General features: G+C 42.6%; 1 protein-coding gene across 2 annotated transcripts in view; it reads left to right on the top strand.

Moving 5' to 3' along the window:
* Positions 1-1,765: 1,765 nt before the first annotated feature.
* DRAM1 (DNA damage regulated autophagy modulator 1) overlaps positions 1,766-17,066 on the top strand; it is a 29,218-nt gene continuing 13,917 nt past the window's right edge. The window contains exons 1-3 of one of the 2 annotated variants that reach the window (XM_005303689.4): positions 1,766-2,246; positions 11,227-11,294; positions 13,303-13,445. In XM_005303689.4, the coding sequence (XP_005303746.2) occupies positions 2,116-2,246; positions 11,227-11,294; positions 13,303-13,445 (342 nt within the window). In that variant the 5' untranslated portion in view covers positions 1,766-2,115. The remainder of the gene's footprint in view (positions 2,247-11,226; positions 11,295-13,302; positions 13,446-17,066) is intronic. The other variant, XR_006174760.2, reaches the window with a different exon arrangement.

Genomic DNA, 17,066 nt, shown 5'->3' with positions numbered 1-17,066 from the left:
TCATGATATGGGCCATCTGACCTAGCAGTTAGAGTCAGGAACATGAAGTTGGAGTCAGCACCAAAGTTCAGAGGTGGAGTCAGGAACTAGAGAAAAGTACAGGGCTGGAGCAGACCAGAGCTGGACAAGAACAAAGGTAGGGCCAAGACTGGGAACAAGGAACACAGTAGTGCTGATCACAGCAGTGGGGCATAAGTATTGAGTCGCAGCTCTTAAATGGAGACCTGTTGGCTCCCTGCAGCCAATTGGGCAGCTGGCCAATCAGGAGATTCTGCTGCAGCCCAGCTGGCTCATTTCCCAGCCTGAGCTAGCTAGCCTTAGGCTCAGCTGAGGGAACTTTTACTCAACCCAGCCAGGGTTCCTTAGCACCACATGAGTTAGTAGAGCACCAGTGTGGATGGTGAGCATTACAGCAACTGGCCTGTTGTTAGATGGTGTGGCTGCTCTCCATCATGACAGGCTAATAGAAGGGAAATAACTAGAAACTAGATCACTCAAAAGCAACAGAGGGTCCTGTGGCACCTTTAAGACTAACAGAAGTATTAGAGCATAAGCTTTCGTGGGTGAATGCCCACTTCATCAGACGCAAGATGTCTTGCGTCTGATGAAGTGGGCATTCACCCACGAAAGCTTATGCTCCAATACTTCTGTTAGTCTCAGGGCTAGCTCCAGGGTTTTGGCCGCCCCAAGCAGCCAAAACAAAAAAACAAAAAACAAAGAAAAAAGCCGTGATCGCGATCTGTGGCGGCAATTTGGCGGGATGTCCTTCACTCCCAGGCGGAGTGAAGGACCGTCTGCCAAATTGCCGCCGAATACCTGGACGTGCCGCTCCTCTCCAGAGCGGCCGCCCCAAGCACCTGCTTGAGAAGCTGGTGCCTGGAGCCAGCCCTGGTTAGTCTTAAAGGTGCCACAGGACCCTCTGTTGCTTCTTACAGATTCAGACTAACACGGCTACCCCTCTGATACTAGATCACTCAAGTTAATTCTATAACAAGATTGTACCGTGAAGCTGAAAGGCAGCTAGGAGGGAAGAGATCTAAGGTGTTTCTCTCTCTTCCCCTCTTCTTTTATGTAAAATAAACATTACCATTTGGATGTGTCCCAAAGAATTATCTCGCTACTCTCCTCATCTCCTTATACCAGCTCTGTGCTTAGTGGGATGATAACGGTGGATAGAGATGGGGCATTTAGCAGGCCTGCCTCAAAAATGCTAAAATTAACTTTGCTGCAGTCAGTCTGAGAGTCAGGGGTTGCTGGGGCTTTCAGGCCAGCTAACCCTGAATTCCTTCCTGCAGGAAACAAAAAGGGGAAGCGAGGAGCAGCAATATCCAAGTGAAGTGCAGAAACGAAAGCGAAAGGGGATCTTGCAATCGCGTGCTGTACAGTGGCAGTGAACAAATCCATGGGAGAAGTTTCTGTGTGAACTTGGGTGCGGGGGACGAAAGTACTAGCTGCTTTACAATATTACCCAATACATCATAAAAGAGAGAGAGGAAGACCCACGTCAGCAGGGGGTGGAGAGAGAAATTTCCTTGAATGGGTTTACTTTTAGAATGTGCAAGGGGCTAAAGGACTAGCTAGCTAAGCCTGGCTGTGAGAACGGATAGACCTGTGTGCCTGCTTGCACGTGAGAGGGGTCAGTGGGGGAGAAACACGCGGTGTGTGTGAGGGAAGCAGCCCTGTGTGTGCTGTGCCTGTGAAAAGAAATAGCCCGCGGGGAGGGGATAGAGCTGTGTGGGGAGGAAGGGAGAAAAGATCTGTGCGTGGGAGAGAAGGGAATAGCCCTACAGGCTGTGTGTGGGTGTGTAAGGGGACGGGGGAGGGGGCCAGCCCTGTGTGGGGAAGAAGAAGAGGAATAGCCCAGTGTGTGTGTGGCAGGGACAGACCGCGCAGTTCTGGCGGGGCTGGGAGACCTTCTCTCGGGGTGTCTCTGGAGAGCGGGGAGCTGGCAGCCGGTCGTGGCTCCTCCGCTGAGCCTTGTCCCATCCGCTTTGTGACTTCACTGGCTCCGTAACAGAGCCCGCTCCTCCTCCCCGCCCGCCCGCTCGCTCCTGCTGCCCAGCGCCTCCCGTGCCCGGCCGGGGTGGGCTGTGGCCGCGCATCCCCCGGGGCAGGATGCTGTGCTTCATGCCGGGGGTGGCCTTCGTCCCCGCGCTGCTCGTCTGCTGGTCCTCGGCCGCCTTCATCATCTCCTATGTGATCGCCGTGCTAGGGGGGCACGTGGAGCCGCTCGTCCCCTACATCAGGTGGGAGCCCCCCGCCCTGCTCGCTCGAGGGGAGGGGCAGAGCCGAAGGGCTCCGAGGCAGCAGCCCTCGGGCGAGGGGCAGCGGAAATGGGGGCTGGGACGGAGGAGGGAGCTGGGACGCAATGTTGGAGGCTGCCAGGGGAGCAGGGGGCTGGAGCAAGGTGGGGGCGGGGGCCTGAGGGCTGCATGCGGGGATCCCTGGCGCTTGCCGCCCGGGCGGCTGGGGAAGGGTGGAGGGTGCAGCGGGGCGAGGGGCTGAGGTTTTAGAAGCTGGCGGGGTGAGGGCAGGGAAGGACACTGCGCTGGCATCTCAACGAAAAGGAGAAGGATCCTGCTCCCCTGCCGAGGAGAGTGAGGCAGGGAAGTTGGTCTCGTCCTAGAGCAGAGGCTGGTCTCCGGGCCCGGCGTGGCTGCTTGCCCCCAGCTGGAGGAGGAAACACGTGTTGCAGCAGGGCCCACCTGGCTGTTCTCCATAGCGCAGCAGAGCCCGTTGGATGCCGGGGAGGCAGGACCGCTCTCCTTATGCCATTCATGCTTCTCGCGAGTCCCGCTTCTCCATGCCTGCAGAGTACAGGGGTTAAACAAGCCTCCTCTAGAGCCAAGCCCCTGCAGTGCCCTACTTATCCTGGTAAAAGTCTCTCGGGTATTGGGAGTTTTGCCTGGGCCATGATAGCACAATTTGGGCCCAAAGAGCACAACGTGTTCAAGGATCTAGAGAGAGTCTGATCTCATTTAAGAGCTGGGGTCCTGCAGTGTTTATATTCTGCTTAGAAAGCCCAGAATCTGATCTTTTCATTGCTGGGTCTTTTAGTGGATGTCTTTTAAATGTCATCTTTGTTTATGTGTTGGGTTACTGAACCAAGACTGAAGCAATTTTTATGGAAATGTTTGTTTCTCTTTCTCACAATTAAACTAGATGGGGGATAAAAGTCATTACATCAGAAAGGGATGGGAGGGCATGTGTGTGAAATGCCTTAAAATATTCTATTTTATTTTCTACTTTCATTATTCAAGTACAGTTAAGTAAAATACAAATTACTCCTAGTTTTGACTTTATTCATATTTAATATCTGAATATTTAGTAGAATAATTATATTGATTTAGTTTCTAGATGGTTAAAAGTGACTGGCAAAGGGGAGAAATGGATTTGTTCCCTTTTTTCCTTTATAGTGTGTAAATAGGACCTAAAAGGCAATGTGGGGCAGGAGAGGTTGTACATTTTTTCCCCTCCCCTGCTTTATATACATATATATTTCAAATCCTGTTTAGGCTGGAAGACTATGGCCCCAATCCTGCAAATACTTACATACCTTTATGGACATGAGTAGTTTCATGAGACTACTGAACACACATAAAATTACTCACATGTGTAAGTGTTTGCCAGTTTGGGGCCATGGTGAAAACTAGAAAGCTGGTATAAATTATGACATCAAAAGACACAAGAAAGTTGAGTCATTTAGGGCCTTGGGCCAGAACTTCAAAGGTATTTAGGTGCAGATGCAGATAGGCACCTAGCAGGATTTTCCAAGGCACCTAAGGTGCCTAGGTATTTTTGAAAATGCCACTGCATGCCTATCTGCATCTTAAGTTGCCTATACAGCAATTCCTCGCTTAATGTTGTAGTTATGTTCCTGAAAAATGCTACTTCAAGCGAAATGATGTTAAGCAAATCCAATTTCCCCATAAGAATTAATGTAAATGCGGGGGGAGGTTAGGTTCCAGGGACATTTTTTTCGACAGACAAAAGACATTATATACACATACAGTATAAGTTTTTAATAATTTTAAACAAACAATGTAGTAGTGTGCTCACCAATTATGAATGTGAAGCTTGGTTGAGGCAGGGGCATAGCGGGGTCAGGGTGCGGGGGCTTGCCCCGCTCCTCCCGCCTGGCGTTCCTGCCGGGGAGCAGGGTTGGGGCACCGGGGCTTACCCTGCTTCTACCGCCTGGTGTTCCTGCTGGGGAGCGGGATCGGGGACTGCGGGCTTACCCCGTTCTGCCCGCTTGGCGGTCTTGCCGGGAAGCGGGGTCGGGGGCTTACCCGCTCCCCGGCTGGAATGCCAGGTGGGCAGAATGGGGTAAACCCTGACCCCACTCCCCAGCTGGAACGCCAGGCAGGCGGGCAGAGCGGGGTGAGCCAAACAACCTTATAACAGAACATTGCACGACTTTAAACAAGTATGTTCTCTAATAGATCAGCAACCTAATAACGAAACAATGTTAACTGGGATGACTTTAAGTGAGGAGTTACTGTATGCCTTTAAAAATCTTGCCCCTCGTCCAAATCCCACTGAAGTCAATAGAGAGAGTCTTATGGACTTGGATTTCAGTGGTCTTTAGATCAGGTCCCATTGGCTTATGTTCATGAAAAAGTTGTATCGCTTTACCTATACCTGTATTGTTAAATTGGTACAACACCGAGGTGTGGACACACTTACGTTGGTATAAAGGTGCTTTACAATGATATGGCTATTACCATATGGGAAGAGGAATAATTATCCTGGTATAAATCACCTTTTTACAAATATCACTACACCTCTACCTCAATATAACGCTGTCCTTGGGAGCCAAAAAATCTTACCACGTTATATTGAACTTGCTTTGATCCACTGGAGTGCGCAGCCCAGCCCCCCCCCGGAGCACTACTTTACCGTGTTATATCCGAATTCGTATGATATCAGGTCGTGTTATATCGAGGTAGCGATGTATGTTCACACTAGGGCTTTTACAAGCATAACTGTTTGGGTAAAAGAAACACCACACCACTAACTAAAATAGTTATATCAGTAAAACTTTTAAGTGTAGACCAGGCCTAAGTGACTGTTGCTTCTTATACCAAACACAATCATGTAACTGTTTACCTTGTTCTTCCCACACTCCTCCCTGGTTCATCTGTTTTTCTCCATTTATTGTCTTAACATATGGGACCTACTCCTGTAAATATTTATATGCTTATCTTTAATTGCTTCTGTGCTTAAATGTTTGTAGGATTAGGCTGTAAGAGTGTAAGCTCTTTGGGACAGAGACTCAGGCATTTTAAATTACACGTATGTATGTACCTTTTATAGCACAATTGGGGCCCTGATCGGAGCCTCTAAAGCAGGGGTCGGCAACCTCTGGCACATGGCTGGCCAGGGTAAGCATCCTGGCGGGCTGGTTTGTTTACCTGCCGCATCCACAGGTTCGGCCGATCGTGGCTCCCGCTGGCTGCGGCTTGCCGCTCCAGGCCAATGGGGGCAGCGGGAAGCCACGGCCAGCACATCCCTCAGCCCGCGCCGCTTCCCGCAGCCCCCATTGGCCTGGAGCGGCGAACTGCGGTCAGTGGGAGCCGCGATCGGCTGAACTTGTGGACGCGGCAGGTAAATAAACTGGCCCGGCCCGCCAGGGTGCTTACCCTGGCGAGCCGCGTGGCTTAATTATTCCCCTTCCCTGGCAAGCCGCATGCCAGAGGTTGCCAACCCCTACTCTAGAGGCTACTGCAATTCAAATAATACATAATACTAATTAAGAGGGGAAGAGAGATTTATTCCATTTAAAACAACATTGTGTTTTTAGTTACACCTATTTAACTTCAGTGACTGACATTCTGATTACAGGACGCCTTTGGCCTTGTAAACACAAAAATTGTACTGCTGTAACTATATACTCTCGGGGCCATTCTGCACCAAAAAATTAAAAATTCTGTACCAAAAAGTTAAAAATTCTACAAATTTTAGTTGTCAAAATAACACTACATAATCATGAAAGTTTCAATTAATTTGGTAATTTATTTCAAAATATCTGTCAGCAAGTATGTCTGTAACAATACAGACACACACACAAATTCCACCAGTAGAGAGTTAAAGAAACTCCTATACAACCCCGTTCCTGTTTCTCTGCCCTCTACTCCTACCCCCAAGCTGGGGGGCAGACATCCACAACCCCTCCTCCCCAGAGCCCAACCACGGGGCCCCCCAACCCAGATACACACACCCTCTTCCCCACCAGAGCCCAGGGATCCAGAGGGAGAAACAGCCTGATGCTCGGTCCCAGTCTTGCATGGAGTTTCCTGCGTGCCACCCTCTCCTTCCCTCCAGGCATGCTGGGAACTGCAGCTGCCAGGAATCCTCTAGCTCAGTGGCAGGCAACCTGCGGCCACTGGGAGCTGCGGGTGGCAGTGCAAATGTAAGCAAATGGTCTGGCGGCCCGCCAGCGGATTACCCTGACGAGCCATGTGTGGCCTGCAGATTGCCCACCAGTGCTCTAGCTCCCTCTCCCTCCCCCGGCAAGGTTTTCTATGTGCAAGCTGGGCTCTGCCAAGTCCAGTTGCCCCTAGTGGCGGCCAGCAGCACTGCAGCCCATTTCTGTGGGGGAAAGGAAATTTTGTGCGCATGTTAGTTTCTGCAAAATTCTGCATTGCGCAGTGGTGCAGAATTCCCCCAGGGGTAAACTATACCAGTATAGCTAAAGCAGTACAACCCCCCTAGTTTGGACACAGTATTACTTATATAAAGGTGTTTATTCTAGTATAGCTCTCCCCTACCATAGGAAGGGAAATAAGATATACCAATTTAAACTTAAAGCACCTTTAAACTGGTGTTACTGTATCCACAATAGGCATTGTGCTGGTATACCTTTTGGTTTAAAAAAGAAATCACACTCCTAACTGACACAGTTATATCAGTACAAGAACTGTATGGAGATTAGGCCTAGGTTATAGATTCAACACCTTTACCCTTCAATAAAGGTGTTAAGGTCTCACATTAAATATCCTTCCGTCTCCTAGGAGATCTTCCAATAAAACTAGGGAAGACCAGACTTTATAATCTTGATATGGCTAAGATTTTAAATAAATAAATAATCAGGAAAATAAATTAAATTAAAAACACTTCAGACCCTCTTTATTCATCAGTAAGAAGTGGGGGTGGGGGGAAGGACACAAGCTTAATTTATTTGAAATCCTTTGCAGGTCACCTCTAAGACCTTTGTCACATACACCATTAGACAAATTTGGCCCCAGGTCTGCTAGCATTTGTACAGCCATAGTTCCTGAATGAGTGGATGAAGAGATGAAAATATGCCCTATCATTTCAGAGCAGCATAGAATTGCATTTGTGGAACAGGATATGCAGCAAAATTTGGCATACAATTTTTTAATAGTTCTGAACTCAACTGATTTTGATAGAAGGCTGATTCAGCATTCTGTGCTCTTCAAAATGATATGGTGATTTTTGCCTAGTAGCTGTAACACATTTTTATACTGTTTAGTACTTGGTTCATTCCTTTAGTTTAAGAGATAGCTGAATCATGGGATTCAGCCATAAGTTAGCATGATTAAAGTGAAAGGGGAAGAATGTTGCAAGATATTTCAGTTGTGCAATATGCAGTCTTGGCTCATTTACTGGATATTAAAAAATGAACTAGTTCTCTAGAAAGAGTTTCAGTTAGACAAAGGAGCAGGATATTATCAGGTTTGAGTACAAGTTTTCAGTTATAATAATTTTTATTTTATAAATACCCAATATATGTCCACTCATAGCTATTTCAGTTGTATTTCTTTATGATGTAACAGATATCATGCGAAGACATAGGACATGTCTACACTGGCCAGGACATCTATATTAATATCTTTCTAGCAAACTGCTTAAACACAGTTCTTGGTAGGAAACTTCACCGTCTATCATATACAGAACCTAAAATGGGGAGTGGATGTAGTATGGATGGTGAGTCCTTTCCTTTATGCTGCTCAGAATCTAAACTGATCTTTACAAAAAGCTTGAAGTCACCTAGTAGGATGTAGTGGGTTGAATTTTCTGGCTCATTTTTAACTTGGTGGTTTGAATACTCAATGTCAGATTCCTAAGGATATTTTCTGCAAGCTGGTACTTTTTCGATCAATGAATGTCATAGTTCCTTGTGATGATAAATGTTGGGATTTCATTTTGAAGCAGAAGAATTTGACTCTATAATAGGCATATAAGGTATTTTCTGACAGTGAGTGTAAATATTTTGGATCTTAAATATTCATTCTCTTTCCCCTCCATACACTTCAAAATAATATTTGATTCAGCAGAGTTCTGAGTGGCAATCTTAAACATTAATATTATCACTTCTTCCTAATTCACTCATGTTATCCACAGTGGGTTACCCTTACCTGTACATTATTGTAAATTAAATTAATAGCAGATTTTGTTTCATATGCGCTATATGTTTTTTTCCATTTAAACATTTCTATATGATGAATGTAATTTCATTTTAAATCTTTCTCAACTACAGGTAAAGCAAATCATTTCTGTAAAATATCTACAGCAGTGATACTGAAGACATCAGTTATGCATTTTAAGTTTTCATTTCATGTTAGTTTATTCTTTATAGTGAAAAGTATAGAATTACAATGATTTTGTCCCTGAAAATCCAGTACTGTACCTTATGGTTACATTGTAGATGTGCCTATGATATTTGTGGTCTGAAAAAACAATCATTTTTAAATACTGTACATATTTGAATATACACAGCACTGAGTTTCCTTGAAACTGTAGAACTTTATACAATTTAGTTTGACAGCTTTAATTCAATAATTAATGGAGGTCAGTACAATTTAAAATTATTTGGACTGCTCTTAAAATGTGAAGTGTTCCCAGAATTTCAAAAGACTGCATACTTCACGTGTGCAGATTCCATTCCCTTCTCACCTGAAGCTCTTCAAAGGCTTTGAAGTAACCATGGTTCAGTACTTGGGTTGCATAGAGCAGTTTCTAATTTGCAGAAGTACTTCAGAATTGTCTCAAGTGGCTTACTTTGGAAGTAATTCTTCTGCCGTTTTTTAAAACTGCTCCAGGCTCATGAGGAAAATATAAAAAATGCAAGGTTAAAAAGGCCCTGATAATTAAAACAAAGATTAAGGATGGCATTCAAATACACCTGCGCCATTAAATGGGAAATTAAGGCAACTTTTTTGTTTTTACCAGGTTCGCTGTCAGGTAAAGAATGTGTGATTATTAAAAAGTATGTGCTGTAGCAAGTCTTTAACAACCATAATAACTAGAAGATAAGATGAATAGAAAATCTTAACGTTGTCCTGAGAGGCTGTAGAAACTCTAAGACATTGATTAAATGCTGAAGTGTCCCAAGCTATTGCTCTCTGAACCCTATTAGAATTTTTATCCATATGTGCTGGGAGTCAGTATGGATGTTTTCAGTATTAGTTTCAACAACTTCACAAAGAAAAGGACTCATATCACTATCTTCAATGTATCCATCTAGTTTCTTGCCATTCTTAACCAGCTAGCCTAATTTGCACGGAAGTGATAGACAGACTATGCACATCAACCTTTTGGGGGCAGAGGGAGATTGCAATTCTCCGATTTAATTTTGAAGGTCTGTTTCCAGTCTTCCTACTTGAAGTAAACAAGATGGCCAAACTTTTTTTAAAAACGGCCACTGACTTGGGGTGCCTTGGTTTTTTTGGATGCCTGATTTGAGGGAGTGGTGTTGAGCACCCACAGTTTCAGTTGAAGTCAATGGGAGCTACAGATGCTCAGAACTTATGAAAATTGAACCAAGCTGGGCAGTCAAAAACCTTGAAGCAGCCAAGTCCGTGGCTATTTTTGAAAATTTGGTTGTAAATAAATGGAAGTGGCAGAATAGAAGGAATCTAAGTACAATTAAATATTCTATATTAGTTTTCTGAGTGTTTGACCCCTTTTCTTTCTATCATGTTAAAATAAGGAATTGTTTGTCACATCAGTGGTTACAAGAATGAAGGCTTCCCAAAATTACTGAGTAGGTGAATTGGGGGCTCCTTTCAAGAAGATAACCAGTAAGCAAGGTAGAAGGAGAGCAGTGGGTACACATCACTAAAGTGAGCTGCTTGTTCAATGTGCAGTACCAGCAAGGATTATTACAGTGTATATTGTTTAGTATAGTATAATTATGTGTATACTGTAAGACCTACATTTATTTATTCCTGGAATTTTAGCAAGAACCTTGACATTTTGGCCATTAAATGACAATGATTTTTATAGTGAGGGTGCTGAGAGCCATTGAACCAAACTGAACCATCTATATGGTGAAAACCACTTCAAGCCACGGGATGTGGCAGCACCCCTAGTTCCAGCATCCATGTATTCCTGAAGAGAAGACTTGTGTGGATATAGCAGAGACTACCTTACTAAAGTGCCTCTAATAAAATTGTTTTACTAAACATAATAGCAAGCTAAGGAGGGGAAATTGCAGAGCTTATGTTTTGAACCACTTGCAGGTTTGAACGTTAACAGTGCACTGTAGTCTTGATTCTCCTTTCACTTTACAGCAGTTTTACATTCATATAATATAATTGATTTCAATGGAGTTAGTCCTGATTTATATTATGTAAATGAAAGGAGAATTGGGGCCCTGCAGCTCTAGCATTTTAATGTAGCTGCTCCGTCCTTTTATCAGTCAAAGGCAGATCCACACAAGTAGAGAGAGCAGGATACTGGAATTGAGGGCTGGGGTGTGAATCAGAGTACAATTCTGTCCTTTGATAGCAGAACTATCTGTAGGATCCAACAGTCCAACACAGAACCATATGTTCCCACAAGCCTGCATACTGTCGATTGACATTGTCTTAACTACAGTACTAGCTTAGCTGGCAGTTGACATATAAAATGGCATTGACAGTGCCATCCTCCGTAAAGTTCACCAATGTCCTTCTAACTAGTTGCCGTTCATAGATACCTGTTGTGTAACTCCAGGTCATCACAGCTCTGTATGAGTGTTGGATTGGGGGAGGGATATAGCCCAGAGACTGTGTTCTATGGTAAGATAACAGTTTTTTCACCCAAAAATAAACATTCAATTCAACCAGTAAAGCCTTAGACAAGCAACAGAGGACATTATATTTCCTTGTTTAAATGTCTGTCTTCTTAAAATAAAACCTCATACAAATGACATTTATTTTAGGGAATTGTAGTATAATTTAGGACTTCAATCTTACAAGCTTGTTCTTCTTGTTTTAGTGACACAGGAACAAAACCTCCAGAAAGTGGCATCTTTGGGTTTATGATTAATATTTCAGCATTTTTAGGTATGTATGGGGTATTTGGTCTGAGCATATCTAGGGCCAAATTCTGTCTGAATATCAGAGAACCTGGATCTAGAAGTAGGATGAATAACAGAAGCAGGTTGCCCCTATTCCAGTCCCCACAAAATACTGCAGGGAGCCTACTCCAGAACACGATAGAGGGAACTGCAGAGTGCGACTTAGGGGTCAGTGAGTATAAAGCAGGGGTGGGCAAACTACGGCCCTGGCGCCACATCCGGCCCTTCAGACATTTTAATCTGGCTCTCGAACTCCTGCCAGGGAGCAGGGTTTGGGGCTTACCCTGCTCTGGCACTCCAGCGGGGGCTTGCCCTGTTCCGGTGCTCCAGGCTGCGGCTTGCCCCACTCTGGCACTCCAGCTGGGGGTTCCGCACAGCTCCCAGAAACAGCGGCATGTCCCCCCTCCGGCTCCTATGCATAGGGTCAGCCACGGGGCTCCACAGCTCCCATTGGCCGGGAACCAGCACATTTTAAAAATGCTGGTTTTGTGTACTTTTAATTGAATTTGAATATCCATTCAAATAGATTGACACAAATCACAAGTAAAAATTAGTCATCTAGTAAGTAAGAAATGCACCATTCACTATTTTCTAACATAATAAATGTAAAAAATAAGAATCTGAATAAATGTAAGTTAAGCTGTGTAAAGACTTAAATAAATATGTGTAGATATAATGTATCCTCTTGGTGGGCAAAAAGAAGAACCGATTTAGTATAAAGGCTATATTTAGTTGTAAATCGACATGTTTCAGTGGTTACCACCAATTTGAATCAGTCTGTCTTAGAAAATTAACTAAAAACTACAAATGCAAAACACAATTAAAATTGATTATTTGAATTCAGGTTTCCTGCTTGCTGATTAAAATCATGATCAAAATCAGGGATTTAAATTGCTTTGGTTTAAATCAATCCACCCTGTCCATTAGGAATCTTGCAGGGGGGCCGGCGGTCCTGAATCAAAGAACTGCAACTGACTGTGCACTCTCCTCTCATCTGATGGACTGGGGAATCTGGGCCTGCATATTTATGCATATATGCTCCCCAACCCCAAAATGGTCTCTATACACAACCTCCTTCTCCAGTTATATCTCCTCTAAGGACCTATCTGCATAGGCAAGTTTACTGTGTTGGGGAAATTGTGTATAACGCTGTATGATTTGTTCTTCCCTATGTAGACAGGACCTGAGTTATGAACTGTGTTATAATGTTGTTCTTTACAGGGCCTGATTTACAACATATTGACCCCATCCTGTTATAATGCAATTCGCTGATGTAGTCAATTTTCATATGTAAATAGGTCCTTGATAGGAATTAATTCAGTATTAGGGCCTATAGATTGAGTATCAGAGCCTAAAGACTGAGTGATATTTTGGCAAAAAATATCCGTATACACTAGTTTGGAGGGTTCTTATGGCAAGGGCTAGTCAGAATTGGGCCCCAAGCGTTGAGAACAATTTCAGATAACATAGTTGAATGCACTTTTTTTCCTATTACTTACATCCAACAAAGAAACTATATGCTGGTCGTTAACAGATGTAGTTCTGGAATATAGAGATCTATCAGGGCAGACTAAAGACTAATAAACTGTCCATCTTCCAACTTAGTGCTCGTCTCCCTGTCATAACCTATCCTGACGTGGGCTACATGGTTGTCAACATTCTCTGCTCTCTAAAATCCAAATTGTAATGGGACTGAAATGACCCTGTTTCCTAAATTGTCCCAAAGTAATTTATGGGGACACCTGGGGAAAATAGTATTGAGGAGACCCCTTCAAAATGTCATCTGAAAATAATACATGTAGAACTTACTACTTTTTAGTCCCCATTCCCACTCCCATCACAGTAGAATTAGAGAAGATATAATTCAGTGGATAGTGGTTTTAAGTTAATTTTGTAAATGTATATGTAATTTCACCAAAGAAAATGAAAAAGTATAACATAATTGCATGATAAATGAAAATAAATGTTTTGGGTGGTTTTTTTTCTGTTTTTAGGTGCAGCTACAATGTACATCAGATATTTAATAATAGAGAAGCAAAATGAATCATCAAATTTTATGAGTCCTTCATGTAACTTAATTGCATTATGTATTGGATTTCTGGGCTGTATTGGAATGGGCATTGTTGCAAATTTTCAGGTATGGTCCAATTTTAATCACAAATCTAATTTTAAAAGTTTTAACCATAAAAAATTATAGATCTAAATGGTTAATGCTGTATTTATGGATTGGTAAATTAACAACATGAGAAACAGTGTCCTTTTTTACTTCCATCTGTTCCACTAGTCTTCCAAAGGAAATATTTGGCTCCTAACTCTCTTAAGGCCAGGTCTACACTAGAAACTTTTGCCTGTGTAGCAGTATCGATTAAGGGTGTGATTTTTGGTGACATTTCTATTCCAGCAAAAGCTCTAGTGTAGACATAGTTAGACTGGCATAAAAGCGCTTTTACCTGTTTAGCTTATTCTATTATTCTTATATCAGCACTCCTTTGCTGATATAAGTTACACCAGGCAGATTTGCTGGTATAGATATACTGGCAAAACCTTCTCTAGTATAGCATAGCCTTATTAACAGATAAAGAGAGGTTAATAGCACCAGTCTGCAAGTTATCACTCCAGTGGAACAAGTGATCTGTTAAGCCTTTCAGGTTTGGAGTGGAGGGCAAAACAAATTAGGTCTTGTCTACCCTAGCTTTATTGGCAAACCCCTCCTATTGGAGATTCAGCATATACCAGCAAAAGCTGGGACTGCTTATATCAGGGATAGGCAACCTATGGCACGTGTGCCAAAGGCGGCACGCGAGCTGATTTTCCGTGGCACTCACACTGCCCGGGTCCTGGCCACCGGTCCGGGGGCTCTGCATTTTAATTTAATTTTAAATGAAGCTTTTTAAACATTTTAAAAACCTTATTTACTTTATATACAACAATAGTTTAGTTATATATTATCGACTTATAGAAAGAGACCTTCTAAAAAGGTTAAAATGTATTACTGGCATGCAAAACCTTAAATTAGAATAAATAAATGAAGACTCGGCACACCCCTTCTGAAAGGTTGCCAACCCCTGGCTTATATGCTTAAAGTTAGGCACAAGTGATAGTACCTTCCTTTTTTGAATGAGGATGGACTTAAGCATGTGTTTACATACTTTGCTGAGTCAGGGCGCATAAGAACATAGAAGGCCATGCGGTTTAGAAGGATATGTGAAGGTAGATGTGCCCCAGAGCACAGAAATTTTGCAACTGTAAGAAGTAATGGGTTGTGAGCTAGGCTGAAGTTTGTGTGTATGTGCAACTTGCATCTTCCCACTGCCTGAGAAAGTAAGTCTTGTTCTAAGAACACTTGAGTGGAAATATTTTGTTTTTTATGTTGCAAGCCATTACAGTTTACACTGTAAAATTATAAGCAAATGACTAGGATAATTTACTAATTCCATGTCTTTGTCCACTTCTCTTTCTTTTAAAAAGAAAGCAGCCCACTTCCTGATCTTAAAGATACTTGACCACATTGGGTAATTAGTGTTCTCATAGAGCAACAGAACACACACCATCCATTTAGAGACCAAGTAAAAGTATATTTTGAGCTTGATGTGCAGCTAGTCAGCTTCTTATCTGTCAACTGATACCATGCAGGATGCAGCAGACTCCAATTTGGGCTGAAAACTAAGGATTTATTATGCTTTCCAGGCTGGTAGACAGTGGGAACATTGCAGAGGTGAGGGCAAAGTCTGTACCTATTTTAGGAGTGCTGATTAGCAGGGAGGGAGACTGGCTGTTCTACTAAGAGAACTTCTGGGCCCAATGGACACTGTGAGGTTCTAATATCCCTTACCTCCTAATATGCGTCCCATGCTTGCTTTCTGTATTGTCCTGCTTCACCTCTCTCAATATCATTACTCCTCAAACATTTTAACTACAAATATTTTTGAGGCATCTTGAACCAGAAATAGCCCCTCCTTTTGCCATTGCCCACTTGCTGGTAGCACTCTTCATGCTCCTAAGATGCCAGCTCTGCTCCTGGTGGTCCCCTTCTCCTCTTTCTCTCAATACATGCTGTGGAGACAGAGCAGAGAGCGAGAACCACTAGACCAGACACAAGAAGTGTTACAGGAGCAGAGTTGGCAATATCAGTGCAAAATCAAGAGCTCCAAATACTGCAATGAAGAGAAAAGAGTAAGATAGTAAGCAGAATGACATGAATGTGAGGTTTGAAATCTTGCAATACAGAAGGTCTAGAAATATTTTATTTGAAAAACACAATAATAAACTTCTTCTAGCCCTGGTCCTTGACCAGAGATCAGAAAGAAAAATTTTGATCTCTGCCCATTATCTCTTTTATCATCTATTTTTTATTTTAACTTTCTCTCTCCAACTCTTTTGTTCTTTCTTAAAAGTTTCTTAATAAGATTTTGGGATCTTCTCAGAAAGCATAAGACGAGTTCTCACTGATTCTGACATTCCTTATTTTACTATTTGTACTGCAATACAAACCAGTCAGGGCCCCATCGTGCTTCATGCTGTACAAACATATAATAAGATACAGGTCCCTGCCTCAAACAGCTTACAGTCTGAAGAGACAAGACAGGCAAAGGAAGTATCATCCCCATTTTGCAGACAAGAGAAAAGAGATATTAAGTGGTTTTATTGGAGGTCACACAGGAAATCTGTTGGAGTGCTGGAAATTGAACCCTGATCTTCTGGGACCCACGCCAATATCTTAATCACAAGACCATGTTACCTCTCTGAAAGTTACTTCTTAACTAGATGAAAATGAGACAGCAAGCAAAGTTTCATTATTGCCTCACTTTCCTTCTCTGTGCTGGACAAGGAAAGGAATCCACAGAATTGCATGGGAACTTTTCAGAAAGTAACTAATGTAAAAAACATCTAAATTCCACCATTTTCCCCAATTCTTTTCTTGAGAAAGGCATTCTACACAACAATATAAACTCCTGTGAGAGGTGCAAAAGGCCATCCAAACCAAGTGTTTTGCAATCATTGCAAAGTTCCTGTGTTAGGGCTTCTGCAAACCTAGTATAAAATCAGTTGATTATGTCCCTTGAGGGGAAAAAACTGTGGGATGTTATGAAAGATTTCTTTAATCTTCCTTGATATGTCATGTAGCCTGCTGTACTTTATCAATAATTTGCCAAAAGCCAGAGCCAAACAGTATGTTTAAATAATTTACAGCATTTTGCACAGTTTGTTACCAGCTTTGATTTCATCTCTGAAATCTGGATATTTGAACTTTCATTTATTATTATGATTGTCCTTGTATAGTAAAGTTCATTCTTAGTAGAATTAATCTGTTTCAAGCCATTTACTAAGTATAGAATGCATTAATAATTAATTGTTTGCCAGTTTCCTCACGTGACTTAATGTGATCACATATACTGTAGGGTTTTATATACTAAGGGTAGAAGATTTCTCATTTGGAGCGGAGGAAACCATTTTAATGAGACACGAAGACAGAAACATATTTTTTGTTGGAATGGAGAGGCTATAGTCCCATCTTTTTATTCTGCCATATTTGTTATGTGACTTTCTGATAACAAGCTCAGTCATACATTGTTAGGCCACAATATAGGCACATTTTGTTTTGTACACAGTATTGTGCTTGTATAGTAATCTAACAATGTACAATTGTGTATAGGGAAGGAACAGAGAAGAACAGTAATAGTCAACCAGAGAGAGCTGAGGAGAGAAGAGAGATAAGGCCTGTGAGTTAGCAAATCCATGGATAGTTTCAAAAACTGAG

This window comes from Chrysemys picta, chromosome 1, assembly GCF_011386835.1.
Source record: "Chrysemys picta bellii isolate R12L10 chromosome 1, ASM1138683v2, whole genome shotgun sequence".
In the NCBI taxonomy this organism is placed as follows: domain Eukaryota; kingdom Metazoa; phylum Chordata; order Testudines; family Emydidae; genus Chrysemys; species Chrysemys picta.
This window is presented reverse-complemented; position numbering and strand designations above follow the sequence as displayed.